We start from the raw sequence: 13,514 nt of genomic DNA on the forward strand, positions 1-13,514 counted from the left end.
GCTTGTCCTGAATTTACTGGTCTTTAATATCTGCACCGCTGAACTTTTTTGTAAGGGATGATGCCCTTTTCGGGGAAGAGCACAGAGAAGGGCTCTATCGCATGGCACTAGGACAGCGTTCCCCGGCCGTGCCCACCCTTTGCGGCGGCGAGGTTAGCGCTGAGCAGCAGGTTCTGGGCTGCTTTTGACTTCCCGGGAATACCTGCCTGGCTCTGGTCCCTCCCTCCACTTGCAGGCTCTGGTGATGATTTTATAATCAAGGCGTAAGGAGAGGGGTGTGGTAATTGCCCCGCGTAGGTGTGGGTTCTTGCTACTTCTTCCAACCCATCCAAGATTCCTCAGTCTGGGAGCAGCACAGGAGAGGAACCAGCCACTGAGGAATATCTCAGGAACGGCATGGAGAGCAAATGGAGTGGCTGGGTGCTGATCCTTTCTGTGTGCCTGGGCTCCTACCAAGGTAAGGCCAGGCCTGGGGGCAGGACTCGAGGAGAGCCCAGAAAACCCCTCTGAACCCTAAAACTATTCCCAGCTATAGTGTTTAAGCTCCATAGGGTGTTTCCTTGTCCCTCCGTGGTTTTGGCGTTACACCAGAGGAGAGCTGGGGCAGGCGGCACCACTGCCTGCTTTACCTCTTGCCTGCCTGGACGTGAGCCTTGCGACTTCTGCCCTTAAAGATAATCTTGGGGCAAAAACTGTTTTGCTCCCTCCCTCCTCCGGACAGCAGGGATTTGGATGGAGCCGGTGTTTTGCTTGGGGTATGGAAGGAGTGAGGGCAGGTGATGGGGGGCTCTCAGCAGTGACAGGGGCGAGGGCTGCTTTTGTCTGCTGCCCTTGGCATTGGGACCTGGTGGCCTACGTGGCATTTGGGGGAAACTGCTTTGTTGTCCTTGCACATGGGAGTGACGGTGCTGCCCCTTTCCTTAGGGACCTCCTGAGAGGTGCAGGAGGCAGGAAACCTCTTCCCCCCCTGTGGCTTGCCGAGCCCCGAGTGGGGTGATGGGGTGCAGTGCTGCAGCCCTGAGCACCTTTGGAGACCTCTCATCACCAGGGCCGTGGGTGTCTGTGAGCAAACCCTACCTGTGGATGAGCTTGCGCTGCTGTCCCTTAGCTATCCCCCTGATAAGAGTGAGAAAGTGATACCTGGCTTGTCCCCTGCCCATCCCCAGGAAACAAGTTGGGAAGAGCCTCTTTCCCTCCACTGCTCCTGGCTTGAGGGGAAATCACTTATCCCAGGGGAAATTTCCCTGGGGAAGCCACAGATCCCTGCTGTTGCAGGCGAAACCCCCTCCCCTTTCAGAGGGAAGAACCCCTTTTGCACCCTAATTACCCCTGGCTCAGAACATCAAGCTCCGCTGACGTGACCTGCCCAGGCACCAGCTTTGCGGTGGAGGAGTCGTGACTGCGCACGCTTGGCCCGGCGGTGTGTGGGGGGACATGCCGAGGTGCTCCAGCCAGCAACAGGCAGAGCAGGAAAGTTCACCCACGCTCGGCACGTCCGTCCTTCGGCAACGCCTGCCCTGGAAGCCGGCGGCTTGCGGCTGCTCTTGCGGCGGCGGCTTGGCTGCACGGCATGGTGTGGCTGGGGGGGCTGCAGGACCAGGGGGCTGCTACACACTTTCAAGAAGGATTTTGATGCTGGGAAGAGCGTATTTATCGTTTTTGCCGTAACAGGGGTGTGTGCCCAGCTGGGAACTGGGGCGTTGGGGCCCACGCCGCCACCCCCGGGGTTTACATCACAACTCGCTCACCAGGCTCTGCCGGCTTGGCCGGCACGCTCCGGGGCTCCGCGTAATGCCAGCACAGCCCTGCTGGATCTGGAGCTCGGTGCTGGATCCCTCCTGAGCAAAGCCCACCCCACTCTGGGGGCCTGGCAGCTGGGGATGGGGCAGCACCGGCTGGCCTGGGGCCACTGTGGCAGCGCGGGAACACTCCTGCCTCGCCCCCAGCTCTGTGCTGGGGCTTTGCGGAAAACAGCATCATCTGATGTCCTGCTGCTCGGGTGCCCGTCAGCACCAGGCAGCTCCAGCACGGCTTTGAAATGTGGAGGGGAGCTCACGGGGCACCGGTTGCTCCGGTTGCTTGCCCTGTGGTGATGCTTTCCACCCGGGGAAGCTCCCTCTGCTCTCAGCAGATGGGCGTTATTATTGTTATTAATTATTTTTCCGGCCCAGCACTTGTGGCCAGAGTTTCAGCTTGAGTGGAGCAAGGAGTAAGTGCCGAGATGAGAGCCACAGTGAGCCAGAAAAGTGCAGGTCCAAACCACTGGTGTCCTTTAGACCAGAGAAATTCCCCTATGCCGTTGCCAGCAGCATCCTTATGCAGCATGGAGCTGCAAGAGATGCTTGTGTCTGTGGGTCAGGCAGGACCAGCTCAGAAACAAGCTGTTTTGTTGCCTGCTCTCTTTTCCTTTTTTTTTGGTGCTGCTGCTGCTTCCGCTGACTTGCCATTCCTGTTCGCCCTGATGCTAGTGCCAGGGTTAGAAAAATAAATGTATATCTCTCAGCTGATGGGGTGACGGTGACATTGCACTGCTGGAGAGGTGTGTGGGAAGCCGTGCATGGGAAACCAGGGGGACTCACCCTGCCCCGGGGCTCGCTCCTGCCCCAGTGCTGCCGTCAGCCCCAGGGGGCAGGCAGGGCTGAAATGGCACCTGGCACCCTCTGAGCTGCGCCAGCGCTTTTGGGAGCAGGTGGGGCTGGTGGGGGGCTCGGGAGCCCCCTCCCCACAGCCCCCACTCCCAGGGACTTGCCGGGGTGACCCAGGGCATCTCGAGCCGCTGCCCCAACGCGTCCTGTGGATAAGCCGAAGGCATTGCCAGAATCTGGCACGCAGGAAAAGCAGCTTTTGGGGAGAAACCTGATAAGGGCGGGGTGGGTGGAAGGAGCAGTTTCTGCCTTTGCCTTTATTCCTGCTGTGCAAAATCATATGGCCAGAGCCGCATGGTAAAAGCTGATGCAAATGCTCTGGAGGGGGGTTGTGCTTTGCTTAGAAACACCAGCTGCAAGAGGGTATGCAGTAGGGTCTGTCCATCCGTCTGTCCATGTGCCCCTTGACTTTCCGGAGCAGCTCCTGGCCAAAGCAGGGCAGCAAAGGGCTTGGGTTGTGCCAGCTGCTCGCCACCCCCCCAGCCGCATCCTGGGTGGGTGCAGCCCCCGGTGGGATTAAACACTTGCCCCGTCGCAAATTAATCCTGACACGCCAAGGTGGCAATTGAACCGCAGGCATTGCGCCACGCTGCCGTGCTGGCCGGGCGGCCGGGACGGGTGATGCCGCCGCTGCTGCGTCGGGGATTTGCAGCCAGGAGAAAATGCTGTCGTTGGGAGGAAATGAAAAAAAAACCCACCCGAAACTGGGATTGCTCAATCATTGCCGGGAGCTGCGGTGTGGCTAACTGGCTGTTGCATGGGGCTGAGTGCTGGCACCCCTGGTTTGCTCATTTTGCAAGATTTATTGCTGTTTTTATAAGCAGCTGCCTCCCCAGCGTGCTGAAGGGTGCCACGAGGCTGAGGATGATCCCCCAAATTCGCTTTGCTTTTGATGCTGGCCCAAAGCTGCTGCGACGTCCCATTGGAAAAGCTGGCAGCACACAGTGGCCCAGCAAAGCCGGCCTTTGCTGGGCTTAAAAAAAATCATTTCTAAAACCCAACAACCCTGCCAGCATTGCGAAAGCTGATGGTGAATCACGGCGGGAGGGTGAGGAACATTGCCCTCGGCTCGCAGGGCAGGGCTGGGGTGCTGGTGGGTGCTAGGTTGGTGTGGTGCAGGAGTTGGTCTCGGGGTGCCCCGGGGGCTGATGGTCTCCTCTCCCCCTCCCTGCAGCTGCAGCCAGCCCCCTTCACGAGTGCGGTGAGCGGCCGGAGGACTGGTGCCGCGATGTGGCAACGGCGGCCAAGTGCGGGGCGCTGGAGCTCTGTCGGATCACCGTCTGGGACCAGGCCCTGGGGGTAACCACACCGGGAGCGGGGGGATGCAGGGTGATGGAGGGATGCACGCATCCTGCCCCAAAAACGTGAGGCTGGGGGGAGAATCCCAGCCTGGCCACCCTGATGCTGGGCACCCAGAGGAGCATCCGCTGATGCTCTCAAGCAGCAACATGTAAGCCAGCAAGGCTGCCTAACTGGGGGGGCTCACATAGGACTGGGAGCCTACAGGGTGAGTGCCAAAAATGAGTGGGTACCCCAGGATATTCCCAAGTGCCCCTTGGTGGGTCATTTTTTTGGTGGAGGGGTGGGATTTGGGGGAGCAAGCGGAGGGGTCTGAGTGCCATGGCAGCATCCCGATGTGTCCCCTCTCTCAGCAGAAGGGGATCCCGTGTCACCTGTGCCAGATGGCGGTCTCCGTGGTGGGCAAGATCCTGCAGGACAACCGCACCGAGGTGGGTTATGGCTGGGGGAGTGCGGGGCTGGCGTGTCCCTCTCTACACCACAGGGCCAGCCCAGCCCTGAGCTCTCTCCTTGCCACCTAGGAAAAGCTGCGGCTCTTCTTGGATAAGAAATGCCAGTACCTGCCCTTCCAGGACTGGTCAGTCAAGTGCAAGAAGATGGTGGACACTGGCATCCTCATCCTTGTCCAGCTGGGCAAGCAAGTGCTGGTAACTGGTGGGGGGAAACCCTCCTTGGGTTTGCGTTTCTCCATGGTTTGTAATGCTTTGGGGGCTCGCAGGGCAAGGGAGGCTCTTGGAGCCTGGGACAAGACCTTTGCAAGATGGAGATGGGGATGGAAATGACCCAGGGATGGCGGGGGGAGCAGGGCGTTGGGGCAGATGCAGCCCCAAGCCCCCACCCCTCTGCTCTCACAGTCAGACCCAAAGGTGGTGTGTGGGACCATCAAGCTGTGCCAGTCCTGGGAGAGCCCCACGGGGGCCCTGAAGTTCCAGAAGCCGCCACCAGCCCCCATGGACCCTGCTCAGGACTTCGCCAACCTGGTCTCCCCCTTCATCGCCAACGTGCCCCTCCTGCTCCATCCCCAGGACCCGCCTCACGGCGAGGCCCAGGTACTGCGGCACAGGCATCAATGCCATTGATGTGGCTCAAAGGCGAGAATCACCTAAGCATCACCTATTGAACAATAATTAGAAAAAAAAAAAAAAATACTACATTAAGGGTGTCACCGATTTGGGGCTGGGATATTGCAGGACCCAGGGTGGGACCAGAGAGATGCTGGCCACAAAGCTGGCCAGATTGCTACCGGCATTTAAATCCCAGCCCTGCAAATCCAGGTGTGGGGAGGGTCAGTTTTATTTGGGGGGGTACTGATGTGTCCCTGCCCATGTTGTCCCGCAGGAGACGGAAGAGGTGTGTGGAAACTGCCTGCAGCTGGTAGCGGCCGTGCAGCTGGAGCTGGGAACAGATGCCACCTTCACCCAAGTGCTGGTGGCCCACGCCGAGCGGGTGTGCGAGGGCCTGGCACCTGACCTGGCACCCTGGGTAAGGGTGCCGGCATCCTGCTGGGCTCCCCCCGCCTCCCTGATGTCACCGCGGCATGGGAGCATCTCTTGTGGCTGCCTGCTTTTGAGCAGTGCCTGGGGGGGCTGGGTGGTGGGGTGTCCCCCCTCGGGCACTGACGCCGTGTCTCCCTGCACAGTGCAAGCGCTATCTGGCTGAGTACGCAGACACGGCCGCCCGACTGCTCCGGCACTTGGTAAGTGGGTGAGCAGTTCCCCGGGGCTGGTGGGCACCAGTGGGGTGGCCAAGCAGCACAGACGAGGTGACCTCATCAGCAGAAGTGGGTCCCTGCTCTCATTTTTTTAATTAATCCTGCTGCTTTATATTGCTATAAACTTTTAAATATTTTTTTCCCCTCTCTCTCGGCTTGCAACTGCTATAATTCTTTTTTGTTTATGTTTTTTTCTTGCCATTTTCCGTCCCCTCCACTGGCAGCAGGCTGAGGTAAGCGAGACCCACACCCCGATGGGCTGAAATCGCCCTCCGGGGGGAAGAGGGGGGCACAGGCTCACCCTCCCGGGGCGTGATGCCCACCTGGTTCAGGACATCTCACTCCCCAGGACCCGATGGAGCTGTGTGGCCACCTGGGACTCTGCTCCTCTGCCTCGGCGGTGCCCCTCCACACGCTGCTCACAGAGAAGGCGATGCAGGTCCTGAGCACGCTGGGGGTAAGCAGGGATCCCCCACTCCGCCGCACTCCTTAAAATCCAAACCCTGGGAAGGGAGAGCCATATTTTGCTTTTTTTCCCTCAAGAATCTAATTTTTCCAAAGTGAGGAATGTCTTTCGCGGGGGTTGATGGCTGGGTGGGATAGGGGCGACTCTGGGGGTGCTCGGCATGCATCCCACCGCCTTGTCTGAACAGGATGGGGAGGGGACCACACCGCTGTGCGAGATGTGCCAGTTCGCCGTGAAGGCGGCTGAGAGCCTCCTGGAGAACAACGTGACGGAGGTGAGCCCTGCCGCTGCGGTCTGGGGATGGAGGGGCCGGGGGAGGGTGGCAAGGGGGGCAGCAAGGAGGGGGGAGTTTCCCCATCCCTCCGCCTGCCTTCTCCCGGCAGGAGCAACTGGTGAACGACATCGAGAAGGTGTGCTACATGTTGCCCCATGGCATCATCGGGCAGTGCAAGGACTTCGTTGACTCCTACGGCAAAGCTGTGGTCATCATGCTGCTGGAGGCCACCGACCCAGCGGCCATCTGCACCATGCTGCACTGCTGCCCCCGGAGCGGGGACACCCACCGAGGTGAGCCAGGGGGACCCAGGTGGCACCCAGGGAGTGGGGTGACGGAGGGGTGCTAACAGCCCCTCCATGTCCCGCAGAGGCCGCTGCGCTGGAGCAGTTGGCGGTTGGTGTGGGCGCCTTCTGCAACGTCTGCCAGATCGTCATCACCTACTTCGATAACGAGCTGCTGAAGAACGAGACGCTGGCGGAGCTGGGCAATGTGCTGGAGAAGGGCTGCGAGCTGCTGCCCACGCCGCTCACCAGCAAGGTGAGCTGGGCGGGGAGCACCTAGCCCAGCGGGGACCCCCGACCCCCCTGCGCCGGGCTCACCTCCTCTCTCCTTCCCAGTGCGAGGCACTTGTGGTGCAGTATGAGCCGGAGGCCGTGCGGCTCCTTGTGCAGATGATGGACCCCACCTTCATCTGCACCGTAAGTGTCCCCATGCCATGGGCACGGCACCCGCTCCCTGCGGCAGTCTGGACTGAGATGAGCATTTTCCAGCCAAGCCTGGGGGGGCTGGTAGAGGGGCAGTGGGGTCAAAGGGTGCTCATGGTTTTTTCTCCTCCCCTCCTTTTTCCTTCACAATGCAGAAACTAAGAGCCTGTGATTCAGCAGAGGAGGATCTCCTGGACTCGGACCCCTGCGCCTGGGGCCCGCACTACTGGTGCAAGAACATGGCCACGGCTGTAGAGTGCCACGTAGGTGTCAGCCACGTCCCCTCCCCTGGGTCGGCAGGGTGCTGGGGGTCCCTGCCTCCCCTGCCATCCCTCCCTGTCTCTCCCGCAGGCCGTTGAGCATTGCCGGCGTCACCTATGGAACTAGGAGCCACCTTCCTGGCCGGACAGACTTGCCCCGCCATTTTGGTTCAGGATCCCGGACCCTCTCCCTTGGGACGTGCCTGCACCCACAGACGGCGATGGCAGGAGCCCACCGGCCTCACCACCCTGGCGGGGGCTGTAGGGAGCCCCAGCCACCTCTGCTGCTTCCTTTTCCACCCCTGGGGCTTGGATTTCCAAATCAGGTTAAGGGACTTGTTAGTATTTTCAGGACTGGGGATTCAGCCTTGATGTCTCTCAGGGCAACTGCAAAATCCCCATCCCCACCCCTATCTCCATCCCCACCCATATCCCCATCGTCATCCCCCTCCCCGTCCCCATCCCACCCTGAACTGCTTGTAAAGCCCAGATCCTGCAACGTGGATCTGTCCCTGTGGGCTGGGACAGTTTGTGCTGCCCAAATGCCGGCCCCCTGCTCCCGGCCGCTGGCAGCCTCCCACCGCAGGTCTGGTTGGCTTTTGGCAAGCCCAGCGCTTTGCTGGTCCCTCTTCAATTTGGGGTGGCTTTTTATTTTATTTTTTTTCTTCCTGGTCACCAGTTAAAGAAACAAAGTGGATTAAATTTACCTGCAATGCCCAGCTTCACATGACATTTGCAGTACACTAATTTTGTGCCCAGCTGATTGCTGGAGATAGCTATATATATTTTAAGTATCCCCTAAACAAAAAAATGAGTGAGTTTGGGGGCAAAGATTTCCTTTCACGTACACACCCCCGCCGGGGGGGTCCAGTGCTGACCCGGGCATGGTGGCGAGGGGCAGCGGGGCGCTGGCTCGTCCCTCCCCGCTGCAGGAGGGGGGACACCCACAGCGCCCGGTCCTGAGTGTGCACGGGAGCATCTCACCACAAATAAACTCTTCCCGTGAGCCCGGCTGGTTGTCTCCCTCCTCCTTGTCCTGGGGTGCCAGGGGGGTGGCAAGGGGGGGGGCAAACCTAGGGGAGGGTTAATGCTTTCCCCAAAATCTGGGATGCAACACCCAGGGTGGCATCTCGCGAAGGTGACGGATGGAGGGGTGAATTAAGGGAAAAAGGGGGGGTTTCTCTTCAAAAGGCGGTTTGGGTATGATAAATCCGGTGCGGCACGGCTGGGGAGAAAGGACGACAGACAGGTTACCCAAAGCCATAGACAGTGTATTTCTGAGTCCCGTAACAGACTGTGCCCGAAACTCTCCACAAGGTTACGACTGGAAACAAACCCCAAACGAACAAACCCAAAAGCAAGAGAGAAGGGGAAAGAAAAGGGCGTAAAAGACACGCACGAGCACTCCACATCCAGAAGCCCCAATTATTGTCAGTCTCTCTCTTTTTCAACATCGCAACATGTTTTGGTAAAGCCAGCAAAATGGAGAAATGTCTTCGGTTTTTGTTTTTTGGTCTTTCCTTGCCGGAAAGGTGACATTAATGCCAAATGGACTCGGCCTCTCCCCGCACTGCCCCAGCCCTCCCCGTGCCTGTGGTCAAGGTGTGACGGCTGCTTGTCCCCAGCCTGCGCCTGGTAATGCTGCGGCGGCGCATCGTCCGCACCTTTGCTGCACCTTCACCCCTGTCCAGCCTGGACTCATTGGATTCGTTTAGCCTTTCTGTTTTTTTTTTTTTGTAAAAAAAAAAAAAACCCTTTTTTTATAAGAAAAATAAAAAAAATTTAATGCTTTCATGGATAAATGACAGGTGAGTAAAAGCAATCCGGTCCTGAGAGCCCTTTCCCAGGGCCAAGCTCTCCAAGGCTGCCGGAGTGAACAGCACCGGTTGGCCTGGACTCCTTCTGCAGGGGAAGGGGGTTCAAGCACCGGTCTTGGGGTGCTCCTGGCCCCTGCCACGGCCCCCCTGGTCTGTGCTTCGTCCCCGCTGGCCCTGGCTTGCCTAGAGGAGCACCACCACCACCGCTCGTCATAACTCGGTGATCTCCAACGGGCTCTCCATGATCACCTCCCGCATCTTGTGCAGGGGGGTGGACTTGGCCGACTCGGTGCGGGCGTTATGGTCGCTGTAGCCCCCGCAGTCAGTGGTCAGAGTCTCCAGCGAGCGACCCAGCACCTTCTGGTCGTCCTCGGGCAGGCTGTTGAGGTCAGAGGCGAGCAGCGTGCCCGTGCTGCCGTGCACCACGTGGATGCCGTCAGGACCTTTCAGCTCCACCGGCTGCTTGTGTCGGAAGCGGAGGCTGCCCTGGCCAGGGCTGCGCTCCTCCTCCTCCTCCTCCATCTCCTTCTGGATCAGCTGCAAAAGGTCCACGGAGTGGGGGAATCACCACCACGGCCAGAGGAGATCCTGGCTTCCCCTCCTCCGAACCTCCTGCAATGCCGGAGCCCAGCGGGAGGGACGGGACCCTCTTCTTCTGAAGCAACCTCAGAGCATGGTGATGAAGATCACCAGCGCGATGATGATCTCCAGCCAGATTGCTTGCTCATCGGGTGGGTGCCTCGGCTCAGGCACCCGGGTTAGGATTTGGGGTTGTATGAAGGCGGTGGGGCAGAAGGCAGACAAGGAAAGGAGTTGAGGGAAGGCTGAATAGGCTGGAGGGGGATAAAGGCAAGGAGGGATGGGGGCAGAAGGGCTGAAAGGTGTCTTCTGTCCCACTGCTCTCCTCCACTCTGTTTGTCCCGTGTTTTGCCCCCCATGAAGAGGGGGAAGCCTGTGGGAGGAGCTGCTTCTTCCCACACTAGTCCTCCTGCACCAAAACCCTCTGTCCCAGCCTTTTTGCCTCAAAAACCTGCTGGATTGATAAGCTCAGAAGACCAGAGGGGAGGGACGATGTCCCCGTGTGTGTGCAGGGACCCACAGCTTCTTAGCCAGCCTTGGCAGGGACATGAGGAGGTGATGAACAGAGCCCACCCTGCAAAGAGGGGGGTCCTCACCCAGGGTGGGAGAGACCAAGGGAGATGCTCAGAGGAAACACGGGGGTCATGAGAGCTGGGGCACTGTGGGGAACCAGCAGCCTCAGTGGAAAACCAGCATCTGGCTCATTTTGGCCAAGCAGAGAATGGAAGGACCACTGGGTGACAGGGACTGCGGCTGCAGGGAGTGGCCACAGCCTGTGGGGCCAGGAAGACACACTGCATCCCAGAGGGCACGGCAAGCATCTCCCCACGCCCATGCACACCCCGTCTACCTCCGAGACCGAGGAGCGGTCCCCCTGACTTGCGGTGGCCTTATGCACCATCCGCTGGGCAAAGAGTTTTTTCAAGCGCATGTAATCATCCAGGACCACCTTCAAGAGAGAGCCCTGGGCGGAGGGGGAGAGACAACGGGTTACCCAACGGAGATGGTTTGGTCAGAGGGACGCTGGCCTCATCCCAGCATTTTTTGGAGCAACATCACCCTCCAGCACCGCAGCCGTGAACCTGGAAGCTGTAGTGGTAAAAGACCCCTCGGTGGAGGATGCCCGCTCTCATCACTCACCTTAATGGGTCCCTCCCGCATGATCTGCCCCAGCTTGGCAATGTTGTCATATTCCTGGATGGCTGCCCGCAGGTAGCGGTCATCCTCAGGCTTGGCCGCGGAGGGCTCTCTCCCGAAGGTCCCCTGTGGAAGGAGAGAGTGGCTGAGGAGGCGATGTGGGCGTTGGGTGTGGGGAGGAGGTGTCCCGGCAGGAGCCGTGTCTCACGTGGGTGCGGGCAGGGCTGTTCCAGAGATCGGTGATCTCACTCAGGTTCTCCGGCAGGTCGTCCTCGTGCTCCGCCTGTGCCGCCAGCTCCATGTTCCTGCAGAAGGGATCCAGCCACACTGGGTTGGCCCTGCCCGGAGGAGAGGAGGAACCCTCAGCACCAGCAAAGAGCAGCAGCTTCCTTAACCCCATCCAGAGCCTGGATGCTGAGGTTGCGCTGTGGAGGCATGAATTCAGCTGCTCTGGATCCAGATGTGTGTCGACACCCGCCCATCATCTCTGCTTACCCCAAGCCTGGCCAGTATTGGCAGACATGGTGTCACAGGAGAAGGCACAAGGTCTTTTGGCTTTGAAAGCTCAAGGCAAGCACGTGTCCCAGGGCCAGAGCTAAGCCCCCCATGGCATGCCTGGCTGCATCCCTCTGCAGAGCAAAGAGGCATTGCATCTCCACCTCCAGTGCATCCCTGGCTGCAAAATGCAGGCATCCCTCTCTCCGGAGCAGCCTGCGGTCCCGCAAGGTGGCAAACCGGGGAGGGGGAAGGAAGGGAAGAACTCACCCATCAAAGGAGTACTTGTTGGTATTTGGCATGTCCATGATGTCCATGAAGCCTCTGTTACCTGCAAAAGGCAGGGGCGGGGGTTACAGGGCGGCATGTCAGTGGGCTGAGCAGCAAACCATGGGGCAGCACTTCTTTACTGGGGAGGGAAACTTGGTGACCAAAAAGGCACCAGTGGTGTGAGAAACACACTGGGATGTGGCTGATGACGCGGAGCCTGGATGCTGAGAAAAGCCTCCCACCACTGCACCTCACTGGGCAGGATCGCTTCTGATTTACACCCCTCTGACATCCCCCGTGTCTCCCCATGTACCCCCTCCATGCTCTTCATGCACCTTGCTGTCTCATGCAGCTGGGAAACCCCAAACACTGCTCACCGGTGGAGCCAGCCACTATGGCTTTCAATTTCCTTTTGTGCCTGCGAAAGAAATACAGTGAATCAGGGAAGAAAATAAAGATGCTTGAAAGGAGAGGGAGAGACAGATTTGCAACGCTGCAAGGGTTAACCCTTCAAGGACGGCGAGCTTGGCAGGGAGAGGTGTTATCAGTATTAAAACTAAATATTTTGGCGGAAGAGGGGCAATTTCTGAACCCAGGCTGAGCCCTGCTGCAGAAGGTGTTGGGAAGCTGATGCCCTCCTTTGCTTGCTGGCACTGCCAGGGCTGGGAGCAGCCACACGGGACTCCCTGGCCCCTGGGGAGATTGCAGCCAGTGGGGCAGAGCCCGGGCATTACTCACACTGTCCGGTAGTACCAGTTCATGAGGATGAAGAGCATGGCAGCCAGGAAGAGCAGGACAGCCAGCACGATGATTGCCATCTAGGAGAGAGAGAGCGGTAGTGGCAACCTCTGGCACGGTGGGCACCCACCTGAAATTATTTGGGTGAAACCTCTCTCCAGGCCATGGAGGGTCATGGAGGATGGGAAGGGACATTGCCCCACCTGCGAGCAGCAGCCATCTCCAGCCCCAGCTGGGCTGTTACCTGCAGAGCTGAGAGGTCGTCTGGGGCCCGGGCAGTGATGGCAGGCTGCACGTCCAGCACGTTGTAGTTCCTGAAGAGGTTCCTCAGCTGCTCCTTGTTCTCATCTATCATCTGAATCACCCTGGGAAGAGAAGGGTTGCTTGGGCATCTTGTCATTAATGAGGCTCCCTGAGGCCAGGCTGGGTGATGGGCCAGGTGACGTACCGCTCCACATCCAGGATGCGGTTGGTCTCCCTGTTCACCACGTGGATCAGCAGCTCTGTCTGCGCGAAGTTCACCCGACCTTTCTTGTCAACATGGAACTGGGGAGAGACAGCAAGCTCTGAAGTGCCGGAGAGGTCTCTCCTCCTGGGGCATCTCCTGAGCGTGCTTGCATGGCAAGAGACCCTCAAGCCTGGCATGGGGTTGGTCTGCATGACCTCGGGTGTGTCTGTCACCTTCAGAGCTCAGGGGTGTTTATGGTTTATACAAACACGGCACCCTCAAAGGAGACCTCCCAAGCAGCATGTGGAAGGTTACCTGCCCCTCAAAGCAACCACAATGGTGGATGGTTACCTGCACGTCATCTGTATTGACGATGGCGCCTGTGATGTTGGAGAGCAGGCTGATGAACTCCTCCTCAAACTGTCTGACTTTGTCGGGGATCTCGTTGATGATAATTTTGACCCGCTGGTCATCCCGCAGGATGTAAATCCCCACAATGGCCGTGTCATTGTGGCCCACCAGATCAGAGGCCATGATGTCCACCACAAAGTAGCCGGGGTTGTAGGCTGTGAAGAGGTCAAAGGTTCGCAGGATCCCATCAAGGGTTCCTAGGAGAAGGATGGTCACAAGCCCAGGATTAGTGACTCCGGCCATGGGGACATCTTTGG

At 58.9% G+C, this 13,514-nt stretch overlaps 2 protein-coding genes across 3 annotated transcripts in view; one reads left to right on the forward strand and one right to left on the reverse strand.

Moving 5' to 3' along the window:
• Nucleotides 1-396: 396 nt before the first annotated feature.
• On the forward strand, nt 397-7,791 carry LOC309588968 (prosaposin-like; the record flags this gene model as incomplete). The annotated part of the gene is made up of 14 exons (XM_082308797.1): nt 397-457; nt 3,820-3,944; nt 4,301-4,375; nt 4,466-4,591; nt 4,799-4,993; nt 5,283-5,426; nt 5,584-5,640; nt 6,005-6,112; nt 6,309-6,395; nt 6,505-6,688; nt 6,766-6,935; nt 7,016-7,096; nt 7,258-7,365; nt 7,454-7,791. The coding sequence occupies 14 exons, from the start codon at nt 397-399 to the stop codon at nt 7,487-7,489; spliced, it is 1,557 nt and encodes a 518-aa protein (XP_082164923.1). The 3' UTR covers nt 7,490-7,791.
• Nucleotides 7,792-9,389: 1,598 nt separating this feature from the next.
• The window catches only part of CDH23 (cadherin related 23), a gene marked incomplete at both ends in the record, with an annotated part of 203,247 nt that continues 199,122 nt past the window's right edge, over nt 9,390-13,514 (reverse strand). The window contains 10 exons of one of the 2 annotated variants that reach the window (XM_082310705.1): nt 9,390-9,716; nt 10,609-10,722; nt 10,899-11,021; nt 11,104-11,233; nt 11,661-11,721; nt 12,038-12,078; nt 12,399-12,478; nt 12,643-12,763; nt 12,847-12,944; nt 13,198-13,454. In XM_082310705.1, the coding sequence (XP_082166831.1) occupies nt 9,390-9,716; nt 10,609-10,722; nt 10,899-11,021; nt 11,104-11,233; nt 11,661-11,721; nt 12,038-12,078; nt 12,399-12,478; nt 12,643-12,763; nt 12,847-12,944; nt 13,198-13,454 (1,352 nt within the window). The remainder of the gene's footprint in view (nt 9,717-10,608; nt 10,723-10,898; nt 11,022-11,103; nt 11,234-11,660; nt 11,722-12,037; nt 12,079-12,398; nt 12,479-12,642; nt 12,764-12,846; nt 12,945-13,197; nt 13,455-13,514) is intronic. The other variant, XM_082310706.1, reaches the window with a different exon arrangement.

Source organism: Platalea leucorodia, assembly GCF_965183815.1.
Source record: "Platalea leucorodia genome assembly, chromosome: 4".
Classification (NCBI taxonomy): domain Eukaryota; kingdom Metazoa; phylum Chordata; class Aves; order Pelecaniformes; family Threskiornithidae; genus Platalea; species Platalea leucorodia.